This window comes from Chlorocebus sabaeus, chromosome 12 (assembly GCF_047675955.1).
Source record: "Chlorocebus sabaeus isolate Y175 chromosome 12, mChlSab1.0.hap1, whole genome shotgun sequence".
In the NCBI taxonomy this organism is placed as follows: domain Eukaryota; kingdom Metazoa; phylum Chordata; class Mammalia; order Primates; family Cercopithecidae; genus Chlorocebus; species Chlorocebus sabaeus.
This window is the reverse complement of record NC_132915.1, coordinates 11,656,064-11,678,931: the sequence shown is the minus strand read 5'-3', so window position 1 is coordinate 11,678,931 and position 22,868 is coordinate 11,656,064. Positions and strand designations below refer to the sequence as shown.

The following is a 22,868-nucleotide window of genomic DNA, read 5'->3' as shown; positions in this document are numbered from 1 at the left end:
CCTGGATGGTGGCAGTCCTCTCTTAGTTACAGGGAGTGGGAAAATGTAAGTGAATAAAACACTGTGTCCATCTCCTAGTGTATGTGCTTGAATACGCAGCCAAGCTGTCTCAATATAGCATCTTGAGTGAAACAATAAATCGAGATTGTTTTGTTAAGTGGTAAAACTCTAAAGAATCTTCATCCTCACTACTACTTAGAGAGCATAAAGTCACATCAAAAAGGACGCGCTGTTTGATAAATAGGTACTTGAGTATGTTATTATAATTTTGGGGAGGGGTTCTCTAAATAAAGTCACTTCGTAAGTTGAATCCCAGTGTATGAGGTGGTTTTGCGTTTTAAAAGTCTAAAGACTTAATTCATTACAATATGTTTTTGTTGACTTTCTTTTTCCTATTTTTTGTGGGTTATCTGTTTCCTATCTTCTCTTCGTGTGTTTTCCAAATGCATTAATTGGTATCACCAAAAGGTCTGGTTTATTATCACCCTCTGCTTCAACTGGCATCATATATCTCTTTCTCAAAATCACAATTTCTAATTCTATTTTCAGACATGGCAGTAATTTGATTATTTGTTTTGTTTTGGGGCCTGGAAAGAGACCCCAACAGTTACTTTTAAATTGACGCATTTACCCTTTAATCATCATTTCTTCGTAAGAAACCACACAAACTCAGAGTCATTATGCCTCCTATTTTCATCATACAACGTTAGTTTTCCCATGGTAATTTTGCAGATTGTTACATTTTGTTATCTCAGAATCTTGATTGTGTTACATACTCTAATGAAACTCCATGTGACTCTGCAGCCCCTAATTTCATTTTTTTCATATGATTTAGGTTTAACTATATTACCATTCTGGAAACAGATACAAATTAGAGGAAAATTAGAAACCAGATTGGTACAACAGGTTCTCAATTTCATGATGCATTAAATTTGGGGGCAATTTATCACAAGTGGAAAAAGTTTAGGTAGTGGCAATGGTCACATAACTGAATGAGAGCTCTTGAAGAAATACGATTTTCTCTTTAAGGTCTAGTACAAAGAAAACCCATGTATTCACCACCCTTAATAGAATTCAGTACACGAATCATTGTATCTGTCACTAGGTCTAGATACTGTCTGCAGGCACTACAATAGCTACAGAAATTTTATCTTTTCTGGCAAATTTCTGGGAAAACGAATATGAGGAGAGAAAATGTGTTACATCGTGGAGGGAATAACTGTAGCTCCACATGGACACTCTAGTTCACTCACTAAATACCTAATACCTGTGATGATTCATTCCACAAATCATCACTATGTACAGGTGTCAAGGAGTGTCCTTGGCACTGGAGATACAATGACAAACAGAATGACAAGGTTCCCATTGGGAAAGACAGACCAACTGATATTATATAGTGAACAAGAAAAAAATTATAGGACTGGGCGCGGTGGCTCACGCCTGTAATCCCAGCACTTTGGGAGGCTGAGGCAGGTGGATCACGAGGTCAGGAGTTCGAGACTAGCCTGACCAACATGGTGAAACCCAATCTCTACTAAAAATATAAAAATTAGCCGGGCGTGGTGGTGCACACCTGTAATCCCAGCTACTTGGGAGGCTGAGGCAGGAGAATCTCTTGAACCCAGGAGGCAGAGTTTGCAGTGAGCCAAGATCACGCCACCACACTCCAGCCTGGGTGACAGAGTGAGACTCCATCTCAGGAAAAAAAAAAAAAAAAAAGACAGAAATGATATACCATCTGTATAATCATATATGATACTTGTATGATTACACAATCATATGTGTATAAAGTGGAGAATTAAGATGGTATTTTAGAGAGTAATTGAGTGGCCTCTTGAGACTAGCCAGCCAGGGAGTGCTCTGAGATGGGGCACTAGAATCTGAGAGGTAGAGACCACCAGAAACAGAAAGAAACAAATGCATTTCTGCAGTCGGGCACCTGCTGACTCCTGGATTCCGTTAGTACAGAGTAAGAGCTTGTTCTCTGCCGACCCAGAGTTCGGCCCTGTGGCTGCAGCAAAAAGGATCCCAGAAGAGGGCCTCACTCTGAACACATTCTGGCTCCAGAGGCTTCCTCATTAAAATAACAATAATAACAAATTTTAAAATCCCGGGAGAGATTCAGGAATAACAATGGAGAAAGTGAGACTTTAAACTAACATTATTAGAAATCCCCAGGAGGTAAAGAAGGAAAAAGAAACCAGAAAAAAAACATCCTATCAGTTAATTAAACCTTGGAGTGACAAGGAGATCTAAAGCTTCCTAAAATATGGAAATTTCTTGGCTTTGAAGAGTTGAGGGAGAATAATCATGAACAGTCTAAAGCAATTTCCCAGCGTCTCAAGTAGAAGGGCATGAGGAGGAGCTGGCAAGAACGTTTCCAGATGATGACATGTTTGCAGGGCTTTTTCCGGGGCACTCATGAGGCCACACAGAGGCCACGGAGCCATGCTGGCCCTGTTCTTATGGAGGGGCCCTGCATGGGATTTTGGGATAAGGATGGAAGGACAGTGTCTTTTCAGGTCCTCCCTGTGCGGTTGTGGTCGTCCTTCTCTCTCCTGAGTTCCAGCCCCAAGCCTGTGGCATCCCTGTTTCACTTTGAGTGGTTTCCGTGGGCTCCTCCACGCATGAACTACATGGAGGATCCTCAGGTACCCAGACGGGAAACCTGGAACAGGAACCCTCCATGGTAAGCCCCCTGCCTGTTTCCTTTTCCCAGCAGCCAGCCCTCAAGCCCCTGCAGCAGTGGTCCGCCTCTTCTGATTCTGATCCAGATTCTGAACTTAGCAACAACTGGAACCTGAAGCCCAATTCTGTCTGAAATCAACAGAATAATATAATCTATATGCTGGTGCCTGACTCTTCGCCTAACCCAACTCAATGAGAGTAAAATGTGAAATAAACAGAACATAAAAAGTAAAGAATCTGAGATGTGAGGGGAGAGAAGGAAGTAGCCATATGGGAAAAGTCCCAAGCTTCGTGAGTTACAAGGAAGCTGGTGTGGCTGGATGGTGATAGTTGAGGGCACTGGGCATGGGGTGAAGCTAGTGGGTGTGGAGAGACTAGAAAACTAGAGTTTTGTGAACTTCTACTAAATACCACATTGTTAAACAGGATTTGAGGAATTCCATTTGTTTGTTTTTTGTTTTTTGAGACGGAGTCTTGCCCTTGTTGCCCAGGCTGGAGTGCAATGGCATGATCTTGGTTCACTGCAGCCTCTGCCTCCTGGGTTCAAGCAATTCTCCTGCCTCAGTCTCCCAAGTAGCTGGGATTACAGATGCGCGCCACCACACTGGGCTAATTTTTGTATTTTTAGTAGAGATGGGGTTTTACCATGTTGGCCAAGCTGGTCTTGAACTCCTGACCTCGTGATCCCCCTCATCTCGGCCTCCCAAAGTACTGGGATTACAGGTGTGAGCCACCGCGCCCAGCCAGAAGTTTTAAATGTACCCCTGTGTGGCAGACAGTGCCGGGTACCTCCCCTGTAACCATCCATTCCCATTTCTTCCCTTTCTCACAGAGCTCCAATTTAGTTTGGAGTTGCATAGTACCCAGTTAAAAGCACCTAGTTCCAGGCCAGGCACAGTGGCTCATGGCTGTAATCCTAGCACTTTGGGAGGCTGAGGCAGGCGGATCACTTGAGGTCAGGAGTTCAAGACAAGCCTGGCCAACATGGTGAAACCCCATCTCTACTAAAAATACAAAAATTATAATTTCACTTATATGGAGACAACTTTTAAAAATAACATATTAGGAAATAGAATCTGGAAATATATTTTAGTATCTACACAGTCATTCATACATATATTGTTAACAATTTGAGTGCCATTATTTCTTGCATTCCCTCCAGGTTCTTACTAAAATACGTACTTCATTAGTAGTTTTTTAAGAAAGGGATTATGGATAGCAAACATTTTTAGGCTCATGTATTTTTTAACGTATTTATTTTACCCCTACTCCTTAGACAGAGTTTGGCTGCTTATAGAATTACAGACAGCTGTTTTCCTTCAGCATTGTAAGTATATGGCACTATTGTCTTCTGACCTCTATTGTTAATGAGCGTTCTATTGTCAATTTGTCATTTCTTTGTATGTAATCCATCTCTCTTTTGTAGATTACATTTTCCTTTATTGCTTAGTGGTCCATAGTTTTGCTACAGTATTTCTGGGCATAGATTTCTTTTCAATATCTTGCTAATCAGCCTGTGATTTTTCAGTTCAAGGTCTCCTGTGTTTCTTGAGACTTTTCTGTCATTTTCCCATATCACTTACTTTCCATTCTCCTATTTTTTTCTGCGAATTCCATTGTATACATTTCTGAACTTCTCATTCTACCCTCCAATACTCTTCTTTTTCTGTCTTACTGTGCTATGATCTATAAGCTTTTCAGTGCTGTCTTCCAACTTGTTAGCCCTCTCTCTTCAGATATATCCAGGGTACCACTGGGATAATTTATCAAGGGTTATTATTATAATTTTCAATGACTGTATCTTTCACTTCCAAGATTTCCAATTTGTTCTTTTTCAAATATTTCTGTTCTTATTTCATGGATGCTGTTTCCTTCTTTGTCATTGGACAGTTAATAGATTATATTTAAGTTTTCATGTCGATCTCTATATGCTCATGTGTTAATTTATTTGTCGAACTTACCAAATACTTTTATGATGATGAACTTCCTTGTGTGCTTAAAATTCCTTAAAAATCTATTCTTGCTTGGGTATTCTTCAGGTACACCTTTTCTTTTCACATGACTTATATTTGCTTTAGCGCCGGTCCAAATGGGTTGCACAGTCCAAACCACTTCTCACATTAGCAGATTAAATCAGACCTTTTGCTCTGTATTCATGGCTTAATTTTACGGTACACCTTCATGTGTGTTGTACACACTCAGTTCAGATGTTCTGTTGGGTCCTTGGCTTCTTTACTTTTTGTGTATAAATTCAATGCTCTCAAAAGCAAAAATCTATGTCCAAAATATTTTCATACACTACATATTCAATTTAAGAGAAGAAGTTCCTTCATTTTGATAATCAATTTGAGGATAAACGACCAAAGACTTGCGAACTATAGGGGGGAAAATAACATCAGGCATGCCCTGGCTCTCTGTAAATCTCTTCTCAGTGTTGTATTTTACGTCTGTGAATGAAAGTGCTGTAGTGCGCCTCCACTTCGCAAGCCCCTTAAAATATCTCCATTCCAGATCCCTTAGATCCATGAATTGTTTTCCTGAAAAGAATCACATGGTGTTTTTACTCAACCTTTCATTACTCAGAGATGCTTCATGGACAGGGTAAGCCTTTGATGAACTCAAGTCCCCTCTTTCTGGCAGAAAGCCATTTCTAAAGCTTTATTTTTAATTTGTATTTATTTATTTATTTTTGAGACAGAGTTTTGCTCTTGTTGCCTGGGCTGGAGTGCAGTGGGGTGATGTCGGCTCACAGCAACCTCCGCCTCCTGGGTTCAAGCGATTCTCCTGCCTCAGCCTCCTGAGTAGCTGGGATGACAGGCACCTGCCACCACGCCCGGCTACTTTTTTTGTATTTTTAGTAGAGATGGGGTTTCACCATGTTGGCCAGGCTAGTCTCAAACTCCTGACCTCAGGTGATCCACCTGCCTCAGCCTCCCAAAATACTGGGGTTACAGGAGTGAGCCACTGTACCTGGCCTAAAGCTTCATAAATTTAAGGGAGACCCTGTGATGTCGATTTCATGTGAAGCCCGCTCCTAGACAGCAATTGAGTGGGTCTGGCTAACTGGGCTTGAGTGGACCCTGCAGGGCCCCGGCAGGTGGAGGGAGTGTCTCATTCTGTGCTTGGATCCTAACAGAATGTGCAAACGGAGAGCTCTACAGAGCCCCGAGAGCAGCAGGGAGGAGAAAAGGATCCTAAACCAGGGAGGAAGATGGGTCAGAAGTGCACAGATTGTTAGAGTCATTTCTTCCAAGATGCTAATGGAAGCCCTAAGTATAAAAGGGCAGTGGCTGAGCTAGAATTTGGCTATTCTCCACACTCATTCAGGACCCACAAGCTTGGGGTGTCATTAGCAGTTACAATTCCTTCAAAGAGCCAATGAGCCAATGAGAAGGAATCAAGCAAAGACACAACCCGTGTTCCCCTCCCCAGCAGCCATTCCCCTTTCCCTTCCCTTCTACCCCTTTCATGGCTAAATACATTGTAATGCTGAAAACAACAACAAAAGCAAGGCTGAAGGCAGGGGCTGGAGTGTAAAACCAGGAGCCAACGGGCCAGAGAAATAAGTATAAGGAGAATTATGGTCACAGCAGACAAGCAGGATGGCTGGTCTATTTCTGGTGGGTGACTTTGCTGTCCCCCACGTGGTGACATTTGAACAGGTCACCTGTAGTCCGAAGACTGAGCAGGCACCGCACCACCCCAATCAGTCCTCCATTCATGTACTGGGAGGACCTGGGCCTGCCTGGTGAGAAGTCTTTATACAGACTGTACATGTCTGAAGTAGAAGACAGGTGCCAGAGACTCTTCACTGGGCTCATACCCCCCCAAGTAGAACAGATACTGTGACTGGCCATGGTGTTTAGCAGTCCGATCATAAGGCCAGTTGCCAAGTTTCAGGGAGTTTGACAAGATCTTTGTAGACCTGGCATAGCAAGAAGTGGTGGCAAAAAGAAGGAAGGGGATCTTTGACAAGAGAAGGTCCTAGAGCAGATAATTTTGGTGACTAAAGAGCCTCATGTCCCGAACTCCTGACCTCAGGTGATCCACCTGCCTCAGCCTCCCAAAGTGACCAGCCTGGCCAACATGGTGAAACCCCGTCCTACTAAAAATACAAAAAATTAGCCAGGCATGGTGGTGGGTGCCTGTCATCGCAGCTACTCGGGAGGCTGAGGCAGGAGAATCGCTTGAACCCGGGAGGTGGAGGTTGCAGTGAGCCAAGATCGTGCCACTGTACTCCAGCCAGGGTGATAAAGCAAGACTCTGTCAAAAAAGAAAAAAAGAGCTTCATATCATGATCTCTGACAGACACTTTAGGCTGGCTTACTCCATACGCATTGCAGTCTTCTTCTGCCTCCCTCTGCTATAGAGGAGGGAGCTAAGAACTCTTATTCACCAGCCTTCCCTACAGGAAGGGGTGATAATTGGACACAATTCTTGCCGAGAAGATGTAGAAAGAAGTCACCTAAGGAGAGGTGTTCTGGAAAATCATTGCTTCCCTATTAAAAGAGGACAAAAGTATCAATGTGGCTCTTCATCCTATCCCACCTTTTCCTGCCTGGAATGTAGCCGCAGCATCCGAGGGGGAAGGAGGTGTCTTTTGGATGTGAAAACAAAGGCTACACACAAAACAATGGCAGAGCCCGGGTCCTTGGAGACATTTGAAAGCATCGCTCCACAGACAGTGGTCACCGGAGACAGAGTAGGGAGTGGGAGGGGAGGATGGGAGAGAGAAGTCAGTGAGTTCAGAGTTATAATTAGAAGCCCTGTGGCCAGGTGGGTTGGCTCACGCCTGTAATCCCAGCACTTTGGGAGGCCGAGGTGGGTGGATCACGAGATCGGGAGATCGAGACCATCCTGGCTAACACGGTGAAACCCCGTCTCTACTAAAAATACAAAACAAACAAACAAATAAAAAATTAGCTGGGCATGGTGGCAGGCACCTATAGTCCCAGCTACTCGGGAGGCTGAGGCAGGAGAATGGCGTGAACCCAAGAGGTGGAGCTTGCAGTGAGCCGAGATCACACCACTGCACTCCAGCCTGGGAGACTGAGAAAGACTCGGGGACACACACACACACACACACACACACACACACACACACACACACACAAAGAAGCCCTGCATAGTGGCATGCCCCTGTAGTCCTAGCTACTGGAGAGGCTGAAGGAGGAAGAGTCCTTGAGATCCGGAGTTTGAGGCCAACCTGGGCAACATAGCAATATACCATCTCAAAAAAATGTAAAATGGGCCAGGAGTGGTGGCTCATGCCTGTAATCCCAGCACTTTGGGAGGCCAAGGCAGGCAGATCGCTTGAGCTCAGAAGTTCAAGATCAGCCTGGGCAACATGATGAAACACCATCTCTATAAAAAATACAAAAATTAGCTGGGTGTAGTGGCATGCACCTGAGGTCCCAGCTACTTGAGAGGCTGAGATAGGAGGATGGCTTGAGCCCAAAAGGTTGAGGTTGCAGTAAGCTGAGATTGTGCCACTGCACTCCAACCTGGGAGACAGTGTCTCAAAAAATAATAATAATAAAATTAAAATAAATAAGTAATTGAAAACAAAGTTACAGTTAGATAAGAATAAATTCTGGTGTTCTATTGCACAATAAGGTGAGGATGGTTAACAATAAGATATGGTATCTTACAAAATAGCTGGAAGGAAGTCTTTTAAAAGTCGTCACCACAAAGAAATAGTAAGTGCATGAGGCCAGGATAAATACACAGATTCAATCACTATACAACATATATATCTATTGAAACATATATTGTACTCTGTATATATGTATAATTACAATGTGTTCATTAAATAAATGGAGAGATAAAAAGCACTGGGAGGCCGAGGCGGGTGGATCATGAGGTCAGGAGATTGAGACCATACTGGCTAACACGGTAAAACCCCGTCTCCACTAAAAATACAAAAAAAAAAAAAAAAAAAAAAAAAAAAAGCCAGGCATGGGAGTGGGCACCTGTAGTCTCAGCTACATGGAAGAGGCTGAGGCAGGAGAATTGCTTGAACCTGGGAGGCGGAGCTTGCAGTGAGCTGAGATCAAGCCACTGCACTCCAGCCTGGGCAACAAAGCGCGACTCCATCTCAAAAAAAAAAAAAAAAAAAAAAACAAAACCATTGCTCCGACCCTTGTCTATGTGCCCCTAGACTTCTAATTATGTAAGAAAAATAACCACTATTTGGTTTTCTGTTATTTTTGGTTCCTCACCTACATGATTCTACAGGATTTGGCCTGAACAAGAGGAGCTCATATGACAGAAGAACAAAACGGCAACACCCACTCTCTTTTCCTCACCCGGTGCTTGGTGCTAGTAGGAATATGTCCTTCAGTATACTTTGGAATACCAAGATCCTAAAGTTCTTCTGGACTGAGTAGGAGAGTAGAAGATGAATTGTTGCAATACCAGTTACCCCTGAGGGATTACTGGATACCCTTCACATAGATGCCTGCCTGACTCCACGCATATTTCTTTCTTTCTTTCTTTTTTTTTTTTTTTTTGAGGCGGAGTCTCGCTCTGTCGTCCAGGCTGGAGTGCAGTGGCCAGATCTCGGCTCACTGCAAGCTCCGCCTCCCGGGTTTGCGCCATTCTCCTGCCTCAGCCTCCCGAGTAGCTGGGACTACAGGCGCCCGCCACCGCGCCCAGCTTTTTTTTTTTTTTGAGACGGAGTCTCACTCTGTCGCCCAGGTTGGAATGCAGTGGCGCGATCTTGGCTCACTGCAACCTCTGCCTCCTGGGTTCAAGCGATTCTCCTGCCTCAACCTCCCAAGTAGCTGGGATTACAGGTGCCTGCCACCACGCCCAGCTAATTTTTTGTATTTTTAGTAGAGATGGGGTTTCACGATGTTGTCCAGACAAGGTTTCACCATGTTGTCCAGGCTGGTCTTGAACTCCTGACCTCCGGTGATCCACCCACCTTGGCCTCCCAAAGTGCTGGGATTACAGGCATGAGCCACCATGCCCAGCCGGCATATTTCTTGAATAGACATGACGTGTACCAGAAATTTACCTCTGGGATCTCAGGAAATGAAGATACGGAGGCAGAGAAGAGACTCCAACACACAGTTTGTGAGACCACATCAGAGACCTCCAGAAGTTAGGTAAGCAGCAGGTAATTCATACATTAGGAAGAAAGAAAAACTTGGCCCCTATGGATGGCAAAGTCATAAATGTTCAAGACCCTATCAAACATCCAAAACCCTTCTTCAATAGGTTTTTGACTAGTTCTTCTTATTGAATCTCAAAACTTTTCATGATTTTTCCTCTCTGGTCCCAGACTTTACTTGTGTACTTTGTGAATTATCTAGGCCAGTCCTATGATTGCTTTAATTGCACCGCTACCTAGGCTCCAAAGCCCACAAAGTAGGACTCTATGAAAGGATTTCGAAATCTGCATTTGGTTCTGTTGTCAATGTAGGGAGTTACAGCAAAAACTCTTCCAACTCTTTGGACCAAATATACTCATAGTAATCAATCTATTCCTTTAAATCTGCTCCTTCTGCCTCTCACATTACTTTTTTTTTTTTTTCATCGTTGAGACAGAGTTTTGCTCTGTTCCCCATGCTGGAGTGCAGTGGCACAATCTTGGTTCACTGCAACCTCTGCCCCCTGGGTTCAAGCTATCCTCCCACCTCAGCCTCCCGAATAGCTGGGACTACCAGTGCAAGCTACCACGCCTGGCTAATTTTTAAAATTTTTTTGTAGAGTAGGGGTTTGCCATATTGCCCTGTCCCACTACTTTTAATATAAAAATGGGGTGTCAAAATATTTGCTGTGAAAATGGTCTTATCTTGAATCAAGAAACTACCTCAGAGGGTTATCGCAAATTGATGTAATCTATTAACAAAATGATAAAATATTACCTCTCTCAAATTATATAAGATGGAGACTTAAAGTGTAAGACACTCCCTTCTCATTAAAATTCAGCATCATAAGTTTCATGGCTTTTTTTTTTTTTTTTTGAGACGGAGTTTTGTCCTTGTTGCCCAGGCTGGAGTGCAATGGCATGATCTCGGCTCACCACAATCTCCACCTCCTGGTTTCAAGCAATTCTCCTGCTTCAGCCTCCCGAGTAGCTGGATTATAGGCGCCCACCACCATGCCCAGCTAATTTTTTGTATTTTTAGTAGAGACTGGGTTTCACCATGTTGGCCAGGCTGGTCCCGAACTCCTAATCTCGGTGATCCGCCCGCCTTGGCCTCCCAAAGTACTGGGATTCCAGGTGTGAGTCACCGCGCCTGACACAACAATACATCTTTTAAAGAATGAATCTGAGAATTGATCCTGGAATTCTGGATTCTCTGTTTTGAATTTTAATTTATTTTTATTTTTACCTATTCATTTTTTAGAGACAGGGTCTTTCTCTGTTGCCGAGGCTGAAATGCAGTGGTGTGATCGTAGTTCACTGCCCCCTCGAACTCATGTGCTCAAGTGATCCTCCCGCCTAAACCTCTCGGGTAGCTGAGATTACAGGCACATGCCACCAAGCTCAGTTAATTTTTATTTATTTATTTATTCTTTGGAGATGGGGTCTTTCTATGTTTTCCAGGCTTGTTCTGCATTTTATTGACACTATGAAGTAAACATATCGATAGCAGCCACGAACCTCAGAATGGTAAAATTGCTGTAGGTCAGTATTGGACTATTTCTGCTCTAGTAAATTTGCAATGAGACTTCCATTCCTTTTCTCCCACATGACCTTATCTGTTTAAATTACCTGGGTCAACTAAGAAGTATCTACGAAGTTTATCTTCCAAAACGAACTTTTCCGGGGTGGCACTGGAAATGCCTAGGCTGCATAAGATTTTGGCACTTGGAACCTTCTTCTGTACGGTAACTTGGGCCAAGGCATTCGAGTGATCAGTGAGAATTTCATAAGGAAAAGTGCGCTTGGGAGGGGAGATCCCACACTGTGTCAGCCTCTGCCGGGACCTGGAGAGCCTCCCCACGGGAGAGAGTGAGCCCGCCAGTAAGCTGCAGTGGAGGAGCTCAGTCATGGATGCTTGCTTCTGCTCTTTTTTAACCACTGTGTACCTGATAACAGGTTGGAGATCTCTTCTCACATCAGTGTCCCTGGTGAATGACATGACATTCAGGTTTTTAGCAAGTACTTCCGGTGCTTCATTAAGTGAAATACCATGCATTTGTAGAAGATTTGATTTCTTGCTCTCCTTATTAAAATTCACAATACATGCATATAATTCTGGCAGCTGTGGACAGAAAAAAAAAGTGGTAAGTCACGAGACTGACAAAAATGTAATATTCTGGCAGACCCACAAACCCTAGAAAAAATAATAAATAACCATAGGACAACAAATAACCATAAAGACAAAGCATTTTTATCTTTGGAAGATATCTTTGCCTAACTAAACCGAGTCAATTGTGGCAACGTGGAATAGAGAACAGAGAGGTCAAATCTCCGGTTCACTCCCCCAAAGATGTATTATTTAGACACATCTTATAAACGCTTGTTATAAAATCAGGCACTTAGAATTAAACTCAAAAGTCTGGAAGATCTTTCCAATTCTGAAATTCTATAAGTGACCATGGAGAGAAACAGCTGTGGGAGACTGGCCTTTGCTTGTTTGAACAATGCTATACTTCTTTGAAGGAAGAAAGGGAGCCAGATGACTTAGATATCAAAGCTTCATACTGGTTTCCAAAGAACCCCCAGAATGTTCAGGAATCCAGTCCTGAGGAGGCTGTAATAGTCATTGATCACTGGGATATTTGACCAGAGCAAATGGTTATGTTCGTGGAGTATCTAGGAATAGTTGTTGGCAGAAAAAAACAGTAAGAGATCCCTGAGAGGACCTGTCCCCATCTAAAATCCTGTATTTCCTACAAATCCTATCATTTCTAAGAGTTTTCCATTACATTGGAAGGCCAAAGAGGCCATAGTCTCAGGTTAGGCCCAAAATTTAGGTCGTTTAGCCCAATGCAGAGTTTTCTTTCAATCCTAGTCACTTTTATTGCAAGGGCAACAAACAGAAAGTGAGCTAACACGTGGGAAAGCAGAAGGGATTTTGGAGGTCTTCTAGAAGGTCAAGAGTCTGCGACTACTGAGGCTACACATATGGTCCAGACCCTGGAACCAGTATGAGCTCGGCTACAAGGTGGCGCAGGAATATATTGATGCACTCTCAGTTATGCCAACTTCAAGTAAGAGGCGACCAGGAGGATTGCCTTTAATATTTTATAATAGTCTGTTTTGTTAGTTTACCCCAAATTGTGTATCTGTCTTATAACTGTTTTAGAAATTAGTACATATATGGAGATTTTATATGTAAATGTGTTAGCACTGATAGTCTTTTTTTCCAGTGTTTTTTTTTGGGGAGTTAAATAGTGCGATGTTTGGACTGATATCATGAAATCTTCGGCCTGGAAATTGGGCTGGATTGTTCTTTGGTTAACACATCTTTTCCTAAAGAAAAAAAAAGAAAGTGAGCTAACGTTGGTGAATGGCTCTTTAGAACGAATTATGTAACCAAACTATCACGAAAACAGCTCAGCACTTCTGCCCACCTGCCCTACGAAGAACTACGTTTCTCTGTGACTAAGAATGTTAAGTCATTAAAGTGACATTTTGGTGTTTCCCATGGCTCCCAAGTGTGTCACTGTGCATTCAATAGTTTGAATATTTATGATACTTGAATGTAAAGCTCCCCGGGTACCCCCCATTGTACAACATTAAGTACATACTGAACATTGAGGAAGGGCGGTTGCTCTATTGTCCTCAGCTGAACTGGTGTCTCCAATGAGGAACATCGTGCTGGGATTTTATTCTTTAATTCCTAAAGAAGCAATATAAGAAAAGACAAAAATCAAAGATTAAAAATCAGATAGACTACAAAGGGGGAGGTGAGACTTCCTAAATCTTAAGAAATTTGTGAGTGGGACATTTTGAAAATTTTATATGTGTATTAGTCCATTCTTGAATTGTTCTAAAGAACTATCTGAAACTGGGTAATTTATAAGAAAACAGGTTTAATTGGCTTATGGTTCTGCAGGCTGTTTAGGAAGCATGGTTGGGGAGGCCTCAGGAAACTTACAATTATTGGGGGAAGGCAAAGAAGAAGCAGGGCATGTCTTACATGGCCAGGACAGGAGAAACAAAGAGCGAAGAAGGAGGTGCTACACAACCACCTTTAAACAACCAGGTCTCATGAGAACTCACAATCATGAGAACAGCAAAGGGGAAATTCTTCCCCATGATCCAGTCACCTCCCACCAGGCCCCACCTCCAACACTGGGGATAACAATTTGATGTGATATTTGGGTGGAGACACAAATTCAAAGCATATCAATACAATTTAAATTTTTCATTTGCTTTTTCCTAGTTTACGTCTGCCAAATTTGTCACATTTCAACTGAACATTTTGCTGAAATACCCAAATTCTTCTGCAACGTGTGTATTTAGTTTTAATACTAGTGTAACAAATCCTATATAGATGGTTTTATTTTTTATTTTATGTATTTATTTTTTTGAGATGGAGTTTCACTCTTGTTGCCCATGCTAGAGTGCAATGGCACGATCTTGGCTCACTGCAACCTCCGCCTCCCGGGTTCAAGCAATTCTCCTGCCTTAGCCTCCCAAATAGTTGGGATTACAGGCATGTGCCACCACGCCTGGCTGATTTTGTATTTTTAGTAGAGACAGGGTTTCACCATGTTGGTCAGGCTGGTCTTGAACTCTTGACCTCAGGTGATCCACCCGCCTCGGCCTCCCAAAGTGCTGGGATTACAGGCGTGGGCCACCACGCCCAGCTGGATGGTTTTATTTTCTTGTCTTACATATTCTGATCAACTTTCAGTTCATCTAAAGAAAAACTCACCCACCTCCTTATACTCAAAAAGTGTTTTTTATTCAGGAGGAAAAGGCTTGTATGTAATGATAATAACAAAAACAATAAACATTTTGAAAATAATTTGCTTTGTGCCAGATATACTATAAGGTATTTTGCAGATGGAATTGTGTTTAATTCTTCTGCAAGAGGTTAAAAATGGCCATGGAATCTCCACAATTGGTTTCATTGGTAAGTGGCAGTGAAGTGCTCTCCCACATTTGACTGGGCTGGCCTATGCTTGACTTTGACCAGTAGCTTGTGGCATTGTGTCAGTGACATAGTATGAGTGCCAGAACCCAGGCTTTAAGAGGCTTTGTGGCTTTCCTACACATTCTTGGGAGCCTGAGCCACCATGTAAAGAGAGATCTGGCTGCCTATCTGGAGAGACCATGCAGACTCAGCAGCCAGCATTGACCACTAGGCATGTAGATGAAGCCATCTTGGTTCTCCCAGTCCCAGACAAGCCTCCAGATGACTACAGCAGCATAAGCAACCTCAGCCGATCCCCGATGGAGGAGAACCACCTCTCAGCCGAGGAAGGCAACTCTAAAATTTTGACAAAGAGTAAATTATTGTTGTTTCAAACCACTAAGCTTTGGGTGAATTGTTATATAGCAATAAATACAGATAAACCCCATAAAACTTCACATTCTTGGCTTAATTTATTCCAGTGAAACCCTTACTGGTAGGTAAGGGACTATATGGAGGGAAAATATATTTCTAGGTACAGGGTATCACTGTATCATGACTGGCAGCTGTGGTCACTGGGATGAGTGCCTGAGATGAACCAAAAACACTCATTTGGTATTTGGGATGAAGTGAAAACAATTATGTTTCTCCTCCTTCCTAAGCAAAGTAGAAACACCCAGAATGGATCCACACACACACACACACATTTACACACATGGAGATATATATACACATGTGTGTATATGCATATATATGTATATATAAAATCTCAAATACATTTTTGTCACTACTAAGATCACTATGTTGACATACAGGACTAGAAAAACATACAGTGCAGCATGCCTGCCACAGACCTGTTTATCTCTAGGCAGTTAAAATAAGACTTGATTGTGCTTTCCTTCTGCAAAGGAAGGAAATGGTTTCTGCAAAGGAAAATATTTCTCTAACGTGCTTTATCTAAAACCTGTCAATGTCTTCCAGTCAACCATTACTATTGTCTTTCAGACAGCTTCAGAGTTGTCCACCACAGGAAGGCTGCCTTCTCCCATCACCAAGGGTTAATACATATTTCTCCTCCCTTCCCTCAGAGGAGGGAAAGATGTAACCTCTCGCCTCTCTCCCCTCTTCTCTCTCTCTCCCTGCCACCTCCCAATTTTAATCAGCAGTGCCAATTCAGGTAGACAATGTCCAACTTCAATAGCCAATCTTGCAACTCTCTATACATAGAGTCAAAGCAATAGCTAAGAAATATGTCCTCATTTTATTACAATAGTATCGATGATGACAAGGAATGGAGCACAAAGAAGTTTAGAGTCTTGCTAATCCTCTTTGCTAAACTACCGTTGGGTGCCTCTCCCTGTCACTGAAGTGTCAGGATTCTGAATACTGAAACAGATCACTAGCCAAAAATGCTTTCATACACTTAAAGGTTGACTTGACCAGCAAATTTTTAACCTCAGTCTGTGCCTGATCCAAGTCAATGCCTAAATCTAGATCAGCCCTTTGACTCAATCTCTCATGGAGAGTGTTCCTGGTGAAGTCATGGAAATATGGCCAATGGCTTGTTTACAGATTCGTGCGAGTAAAGTAGAGCTCTTCCAGGGGCTCTGTGGCACTTCTCTTCATCGTTACTCCCACAAATTCCTACAGTAAATTTTCCTTGTACTGTGAAGAGCAAGGGCGTCTCACAGAAACTCCTGGGGGTGCGATCCCCTTCTCCATTTGCACTCACTCCCAACTTTTCACCCTTCCCTCCAACTCAGAAGGAAAAATTTCTCTCTGCTCATCTAGTGTTAATTTTCTCTCTCTCCTACCCAGGGTGATATATTTTATCCTCCTCATAATTTTTTTTTTTTTTTGAGATGGAGTCTCACTCTGTCACCCAGGCTGGAGTGCAGTGGCACAGTTTCGGTTCACTGTAACCTCCGGTTCCCGGGTTCACGCCATTCTCCTGCCTCAGCCTCCCAAGTAGCTGGGACTACAGGCAAGTGCCACCACACCCAGCTAATTTTTTTTATCTTTAGTAGAGACAGGGTTTTGCCATGTTGCCCAGGCTGGTCTCAAACTCCTGACCTCAAGTGATCCGCCCACCTCGGCCTCCTAAAGTGCTGGGATTACAAGAGTGTACCATCGCACCCAGCCCCTCCTCATAACTCTTGTGGAGTATTTCCGCTCAGTTATCCTCCCTTCCCTTCCAACAACAACTCCTCTTTTCTTCCTTCTTGCTTCCTGTCACTCTCTTGTCTTCAGTCTCATGTTCCCCAACGGCTCCTTCCTTTCTTTGCAAATATGTAAAATTTTTTCCACTTGGAGTAATAATACAACTTCTCTTGACTGTGAACCTACCACTAACCCTGGACCCTTGTCTCTTCTTTAACTCTAAACTTGCTACATTTATATTTTCATCATATAATCTTCAGTATAATGACATTTAGCTTCCACCTGGCTGATGAACTAAAATTGAATTCTTAAAAACAATAGCAGCTTCTAAATTATCAATTCTAGTGTAGTTTTTACAGCCCTCACTTTTCTTTTTTCTTTTTAGAGACGGAGTCTGGTTCTGTCGCCCAGGCTGGAGTGCGGTGGCGTAGTCTCGGCTTACTGCAACCTCCGTCTCCCGGGTTCAAGCAATTCTCCTGCCTCAGCCTCCTGAGTAGCTGAGATTACAGGGATGTACCACACTGTCTGGATAATTTTTGCATTTTTAGTAGAGACGGAATTTTGCCATGTTGTCCGGGCTGGTCTCAAACTCCTGACCTCAGGTGATCTACCTGCCCTGGCCTTCTAACGTGCTAGGATTACAGGCATGAGCCATTGTGCCCATCCAGTTTATAAATTTCTTGACCAAACTTTCAAAGACTAACCACAATCTGCTTCTGATACTTTTCTATCATTTAAAAATATCATATTTAGGCCGGGCACAGTGGCTCACACCTGTAATCCTAGCACTTTGGGGGGCTGAGGTGGGTGGATCACAAGGTCAAGAGAGCGAGACCATCCTGGCCAACATGGTGAAACCCCGTCTCTGCTAAAAATACAAAAATTAGCTGGGCGAGGTGGTGCATCCCTGTAGTCCCAGCTACTCGGGAGGCTGAGGCAGGAGAATTGCTTGAACCCGGGAGGCGGAAGTTTCGGTGAGCTGAGATCAAGCCACTGTACTCCAGCCTGATGACAGAGTGAGACTCTGTCTCAAAAAAAATAATAATCATCATATTTCAATGCTACCACAATGCCATACATGTTCTCTATACTTTAGCCAGCTGGCCTCATTTTTTTCTGAAACAATCTTCTGTGCTTCTGTGCATTCTTTCTTTGAGCCTATGCTTACTCTGATTCCCCATTTAGTCAAACAGAATGTCCTTCCTTCTCTTTTATGACAATCTAAATAAAAACACAGTAGAACTGAAGTTGAAATGGAAAGAACCACAATGTTGAATAGCTATTGTGTCATATAAAAGAAAAACATAAATAACAGGAAATGAAATAAAGGCTAAAAATTATTTAGAGAGAACCCAATTATGGTGAGTCAATTTTCTGACAAAGTTGCCAAAACAATTCAATGGAGGAAAATAGTCTTTTCAATAAATGGTGCTGGGACAATTAAATATCCACACATAGAAGAATGACATTAGACCCCTACCTCAATCCTTATACAAAATGAACCTAAAATGGATTATAGAACTAAGTATGAGAGCTGAAACTATAAAACTCCTAGAATAAAACATAGGGGTAAATGTTTGTGACCCTGGGTTAGACAACGGTTTCTTGGGTATAACATGAAAGCATAAGCTACAGAAGAAGAGAATAAGTTGGACTTCATCACAATTAAAAACGTTTGTGCTTTAGCGAAAATAGTGAAAATACCAATCACAGAATGAGAGAAAATATTTACAAATCATACATCTGACACGGAACTTGTATCCAGATGTACAAAGAACACTTAGAAATCAACAATTAAAAGACAACCCAATTGACATATGGGCAATGGGACTTCTAGTGTGGCTTCGCCTCTGGCATGCGAGGAACTTGAATTACCAGCAACTCTTCTTAGATCTGGCAGAGAAGTAAGGTCAGGGGGCAAATTGCTGACCTAAAATTGGAGAAACAGAAACAGACAGGTAAATACAGGGAATTGCAGCTTACCACAGTAGGAAGCTCCCTGAGAACAGGGCAGAAACCTCCAGAAGAGCCAGTACAGGATCATGTTCAACTTTCAACAAAAAATTATAAGGCAAAAAATAGAGTTTGAAGAGACAGAGCAAGCATCAGAACTAGATTCAGATATGGCAGGGATGCTGGAATTACCAGACTGTGAATGTAAAACAACCATGATTAATGTGCTAAGGGCTCTCATGGGAAACGTAGACAGCATGCAAGAACAGACAGGTAATATAAGTAGGAGACGGGAATTCTAAGAAAGAATCAAAAAGAAATGCTAAAGGTCAGAAACACTGTCACAGAAATGCAGAATGCCATTGATGGGCTCATTAGTAGACTGGCTGTGGCTGAGGACAGAATGTCTGAGCTTAAGGATATCTCAACAGAATGTTCCAAACCTGAAAAATCAACCAAAAAAAGGCTAGGTGTGGTGGCTAATGCCTGTAATCCCAGCACTTTGGGAGGCTGAGGCAGGTGGATCACGAGGTCAGGAGTTGGGAGACCAGCCTGACCAACACGGTGAAACCCCCTCTCTACTAAAAATACAAAAATTAGCCGGGCGTGGTGGCACATGCTACTCAGGAGGCTGAGGCAGGAGAATCGCTTGAACCCAGGAGGTGGAGGCTGCACTGAGCCAACATTGCGCCACTGCACTCCAGCCTGGGTGACAGAGCAAGACTCTATCTCAAAATAAAAAAAAATTAAAAAAAAAAAAAAGAGAAAAAACACTGGAAAAAAATGATAACAGAATATCCAAGAATTGTGGGATGACTACAAAAGGTATAACATATGCATAATGAGAATACCAGGAGAAGAAAGAAACAGAAGCAACATTTGAAGCAATAATGACTTAAAATTTTCCCAAATTAATGTTGTACACCAAACCACAGATCCAAGAAGCTCAGAGAACATCAAATAAGTTAAATGCATAAAACCCCCAAAATAAAAACTTCATATAGGTATATCATATTCATACTGCAGAAAATTGAAGATAAAGAAATCTTGAAAGAAGCCACAGGAAGATTAGAAATAATTATTTGCTATAAATAGCAAAGATAAGAATTAACTCTTCCTCCTCCTCAAAAAGCATGCAAAGAAGCAGAGAATGGAATGAAATGGTTCAAGTGTTGAGAGAAAAAAAAACACCACCAACCTAGAATTCTATATTCTGTGAAATTATCCTTCAAGAGTAAAAGAGAGAGAGGACAAGGCGTGGTGTCTCACGCCTATAATCCCAGCTCTTTGGGAAGCTGAGGCAGGTGGATCACAAGGTCAGGAGTTTGAGACCAGCCTGGTCAACATGGTGAAACCCTGTCTCTACTGAAAATACAAAAAGTTAGCCGGCATAGTGGCATGCACCTGTAATCCCAGCTACTCAGGCAGCTGAGGCAGGAGAATCGCTTGAACCCGGGAGGCGGAGGTTGCAGTGAGCCGAGATCGTGCCATTGCACTCCAGCCTAGGTGACAGGGCGAGACTCCAACTGAGAAAAAAAAAAAAAGTAAAAGAGAGGTACTTTCTCAGGCAAGCAAACATTGAGGGAATGTGTTGCCAGTAGACCTGCCTTGCAAGAAATGTTAAAGTTCTTCAGAGAGGAGGAAAATTATGTAGGTAAGAAACTCAGATCTACATAAGGAAGTGAAACGTATTAGAGAAGGAGTAAATGAAGGTTAAAATAAAAGTGTTTATTTTTCTTATTCTTAATTCATGAAACAGATAACAGTTTGTTCAAAATAATAATAGCAGGCTGCACTAGGTGGCTCATGCCTGTAATCCCAGCACTTTGGGAGGTGGAGGCAGGAGGATTGCTTAAACCTCGGAGTTTGAGGCCAGCCTGGGCAATATTGGGAGAACCTGTCTCTAAATAAAAAACAAAACAAAATATAATAGCAAGAATGTATTCAAAAAATTATAGCTTATTATAAAATGAAACAAATGACAACAATGATACAAAGAACAAGAGGAAATAATTAGGAGTAAATGATTTTGTTATTATAAGGTACTCACACTGCCTGTAAGGTGTATAGTGTAATTTAAAAGTGGACTTGGGTTAGTTGTAAACATATATTGCAAACTCTAGGGCAACCACTAAAAAGTAAAAAAGAAATATAATTGATATGCTAAGAAAGGAGAAAAACTGAATCATATAAAATGGTCAATTAAAACTACAAAAGGCAGAAAGTGTGAAAGACAAAAATAGAAACAAGGAACAATGGCAAAAAATAAAAAACAGTAAAACATTTGGTAAATATTAATACAAACCCATCACAATCACTTTTAATATCAGTGGTCTAAATACACTAATTAGAAATAGAAAGTGTCAGAGTGGACCAAAAAGAAGACCCAATTAATTATATGTTGTCTACACACTTTGTTATTTATTTTTTTAAATGAGATGGGGTCCATGTTGCCCAGGCTGGTTTCAAACTCCCAGGCTTAAGCAATCCTCCTGCCTCAGCCTCCCAAGTAGGTGGGACTACATGTGTGTGCCACTGTACCTGGCCAGAAACACACTTTAAGTATAAGAACTCTTACAGATCAAAAGTAAAGAGATAGAGAAAGAGATATTATCCTTATTAATCAAAAGAATATAGGAGTAGTTATATTGATTTCAGACAGAGCAGACTTCACAGCAAGAAAATGTATCAGGGATGAGGAGGTGCTTTACGTAATGATAAAGGGGTCAGTACATAACAATCTGTAACATGTATGCACCTAACAACAAAGTGTCAAAACATGTGAGGCAAGCCAGGCATGGTGGCTCATGCCTGTAATCCCAGCACTTTGGAAGGCCAAGGTATCACCTCAGTTCGAGATCAGTGTGGCCAGTATGGCAAAACCCTGTCTCTACTAAAAACACATTTAAAAAATTAGCCAGGTGTGGTGTTGGGCACCTGTAGTTAGTCCCAGCTACTTGGGAGGCTGAGGCAGGAGACTAGGTTGAATCCTGGAGGCAGAGGTTGCCGTGAGTGGAGATCACACCACTGCACTCCAACCTGGGTGACAGAGAAAGACTCCATCTCAAAAAACCAGAAACCAAAAAACAAAACAAAACAAAAAACCCAAAAGAAACCATGTGAGGCAAAAACTGATAGAAGTACAAGAAGAAATAGATGGATCCACTATTACAGTTGGAGACTTTAATACCCCTCTATCGAAAATGGACAGATCCAGCAGGCAGAATATCAGTAAGGACATAGTGGAACTCAACGGCGCCCTCAGTCAACTGGATGTAATTGACATCTATAGACTACTACTTCATCCAGCAATGGCAGATTACACATTCTTCTCAAGATCAAGTCCACACGGGACATTCACCCCGATAAACCAGACCCTGGGCCATAAAACACACAAGAATTGAATTAATTTAAAGGAATAGAAAATCATACAATGTCTGTTCTCATACGACAGTGGAGTTAAGCTAGATACCAATAACAGAAAGCTGGAAATTTTCAAAATACCTGGAACATGATCTTGTTTTTGTCTAAAATATACCTATAGTGAAGGCTTATATATTCATTTTAAATTATGGAAGGACACACCCCAAGAGTGGGACTGCTCAAACAGTAGTGTCTAAGAGTATGGGTTACAGTGGAACTTTTACTTTCCTTGTATCTTTAAATTTTTCTTTCATGAATTAGCACAGTAAGTAAAGAATTCCAAGTTGAATGAGAGAGGTTAGTATAACAAATGGCAGAGATGTGTGCTGAAATAGATCTCCAGAGATGTAAAAAAGGTCTTATGTAGAATAGAAAAAAATAAGAAATAATGTCCAATGAGGGGCTCATAATTGAACAAATTTGGGGAAATTACAAAACTGTACAGAAATATTTAATGACAGGAAAATTTAAAAATAATATTTATACTAAACAAAAAGATATTATAAGAAACTATGTATAATATAATTCTATTTTTGTAAAAAAAAAATCATATATGGGCTGGGTACGGTGGCTCACGCCTGTAATCCCATCACTTTT

General features: G+C 41.9%; 1 protein-coding gene across 2 annotated transcripts; it reads right to left on the bottom strand.

The window, feature by feature from the left end:
* Positions 1–3,763: 3,763 nt before the first annotated feature.
* C12H9orf153 (chromosome 12 C9orf153 homolog) lies at positions 3,764–13,495 on the bottom strand. Of its 2 annotated transcripts, none has more exons than XM_007969653.3 (3): positions 13,402–13,493; positions 11,734–11,909; positions 3,764–5,225 (listed from the first exon to the last, which is right to left on the bottom strand). In XM_007969653.3, the coding sequence occupies exons 1-3, from the start codon at positions 13,465–13,467 to the stop codon at positions 5,180–5,182; spliced, it is 288 nt and encodes a 95-aa protein (XP_007967844.3). In that variant the 5' UTR covers positions 13,468–13,493; the 3' UTR covers positions 3,764–5,179. The 2 variants fall into 2 exon arrangements, with proteins under 2 accessions (XP_007967844.3, XP_007967842.3); XM_007969651.3 differs by having other exon boundaries at positions 3,841–5,225; positions 11,417–11,909; positions 13,402–13,495.
* Positions 13,496–22,868: the final 9,373 nt, after the last annotated feature.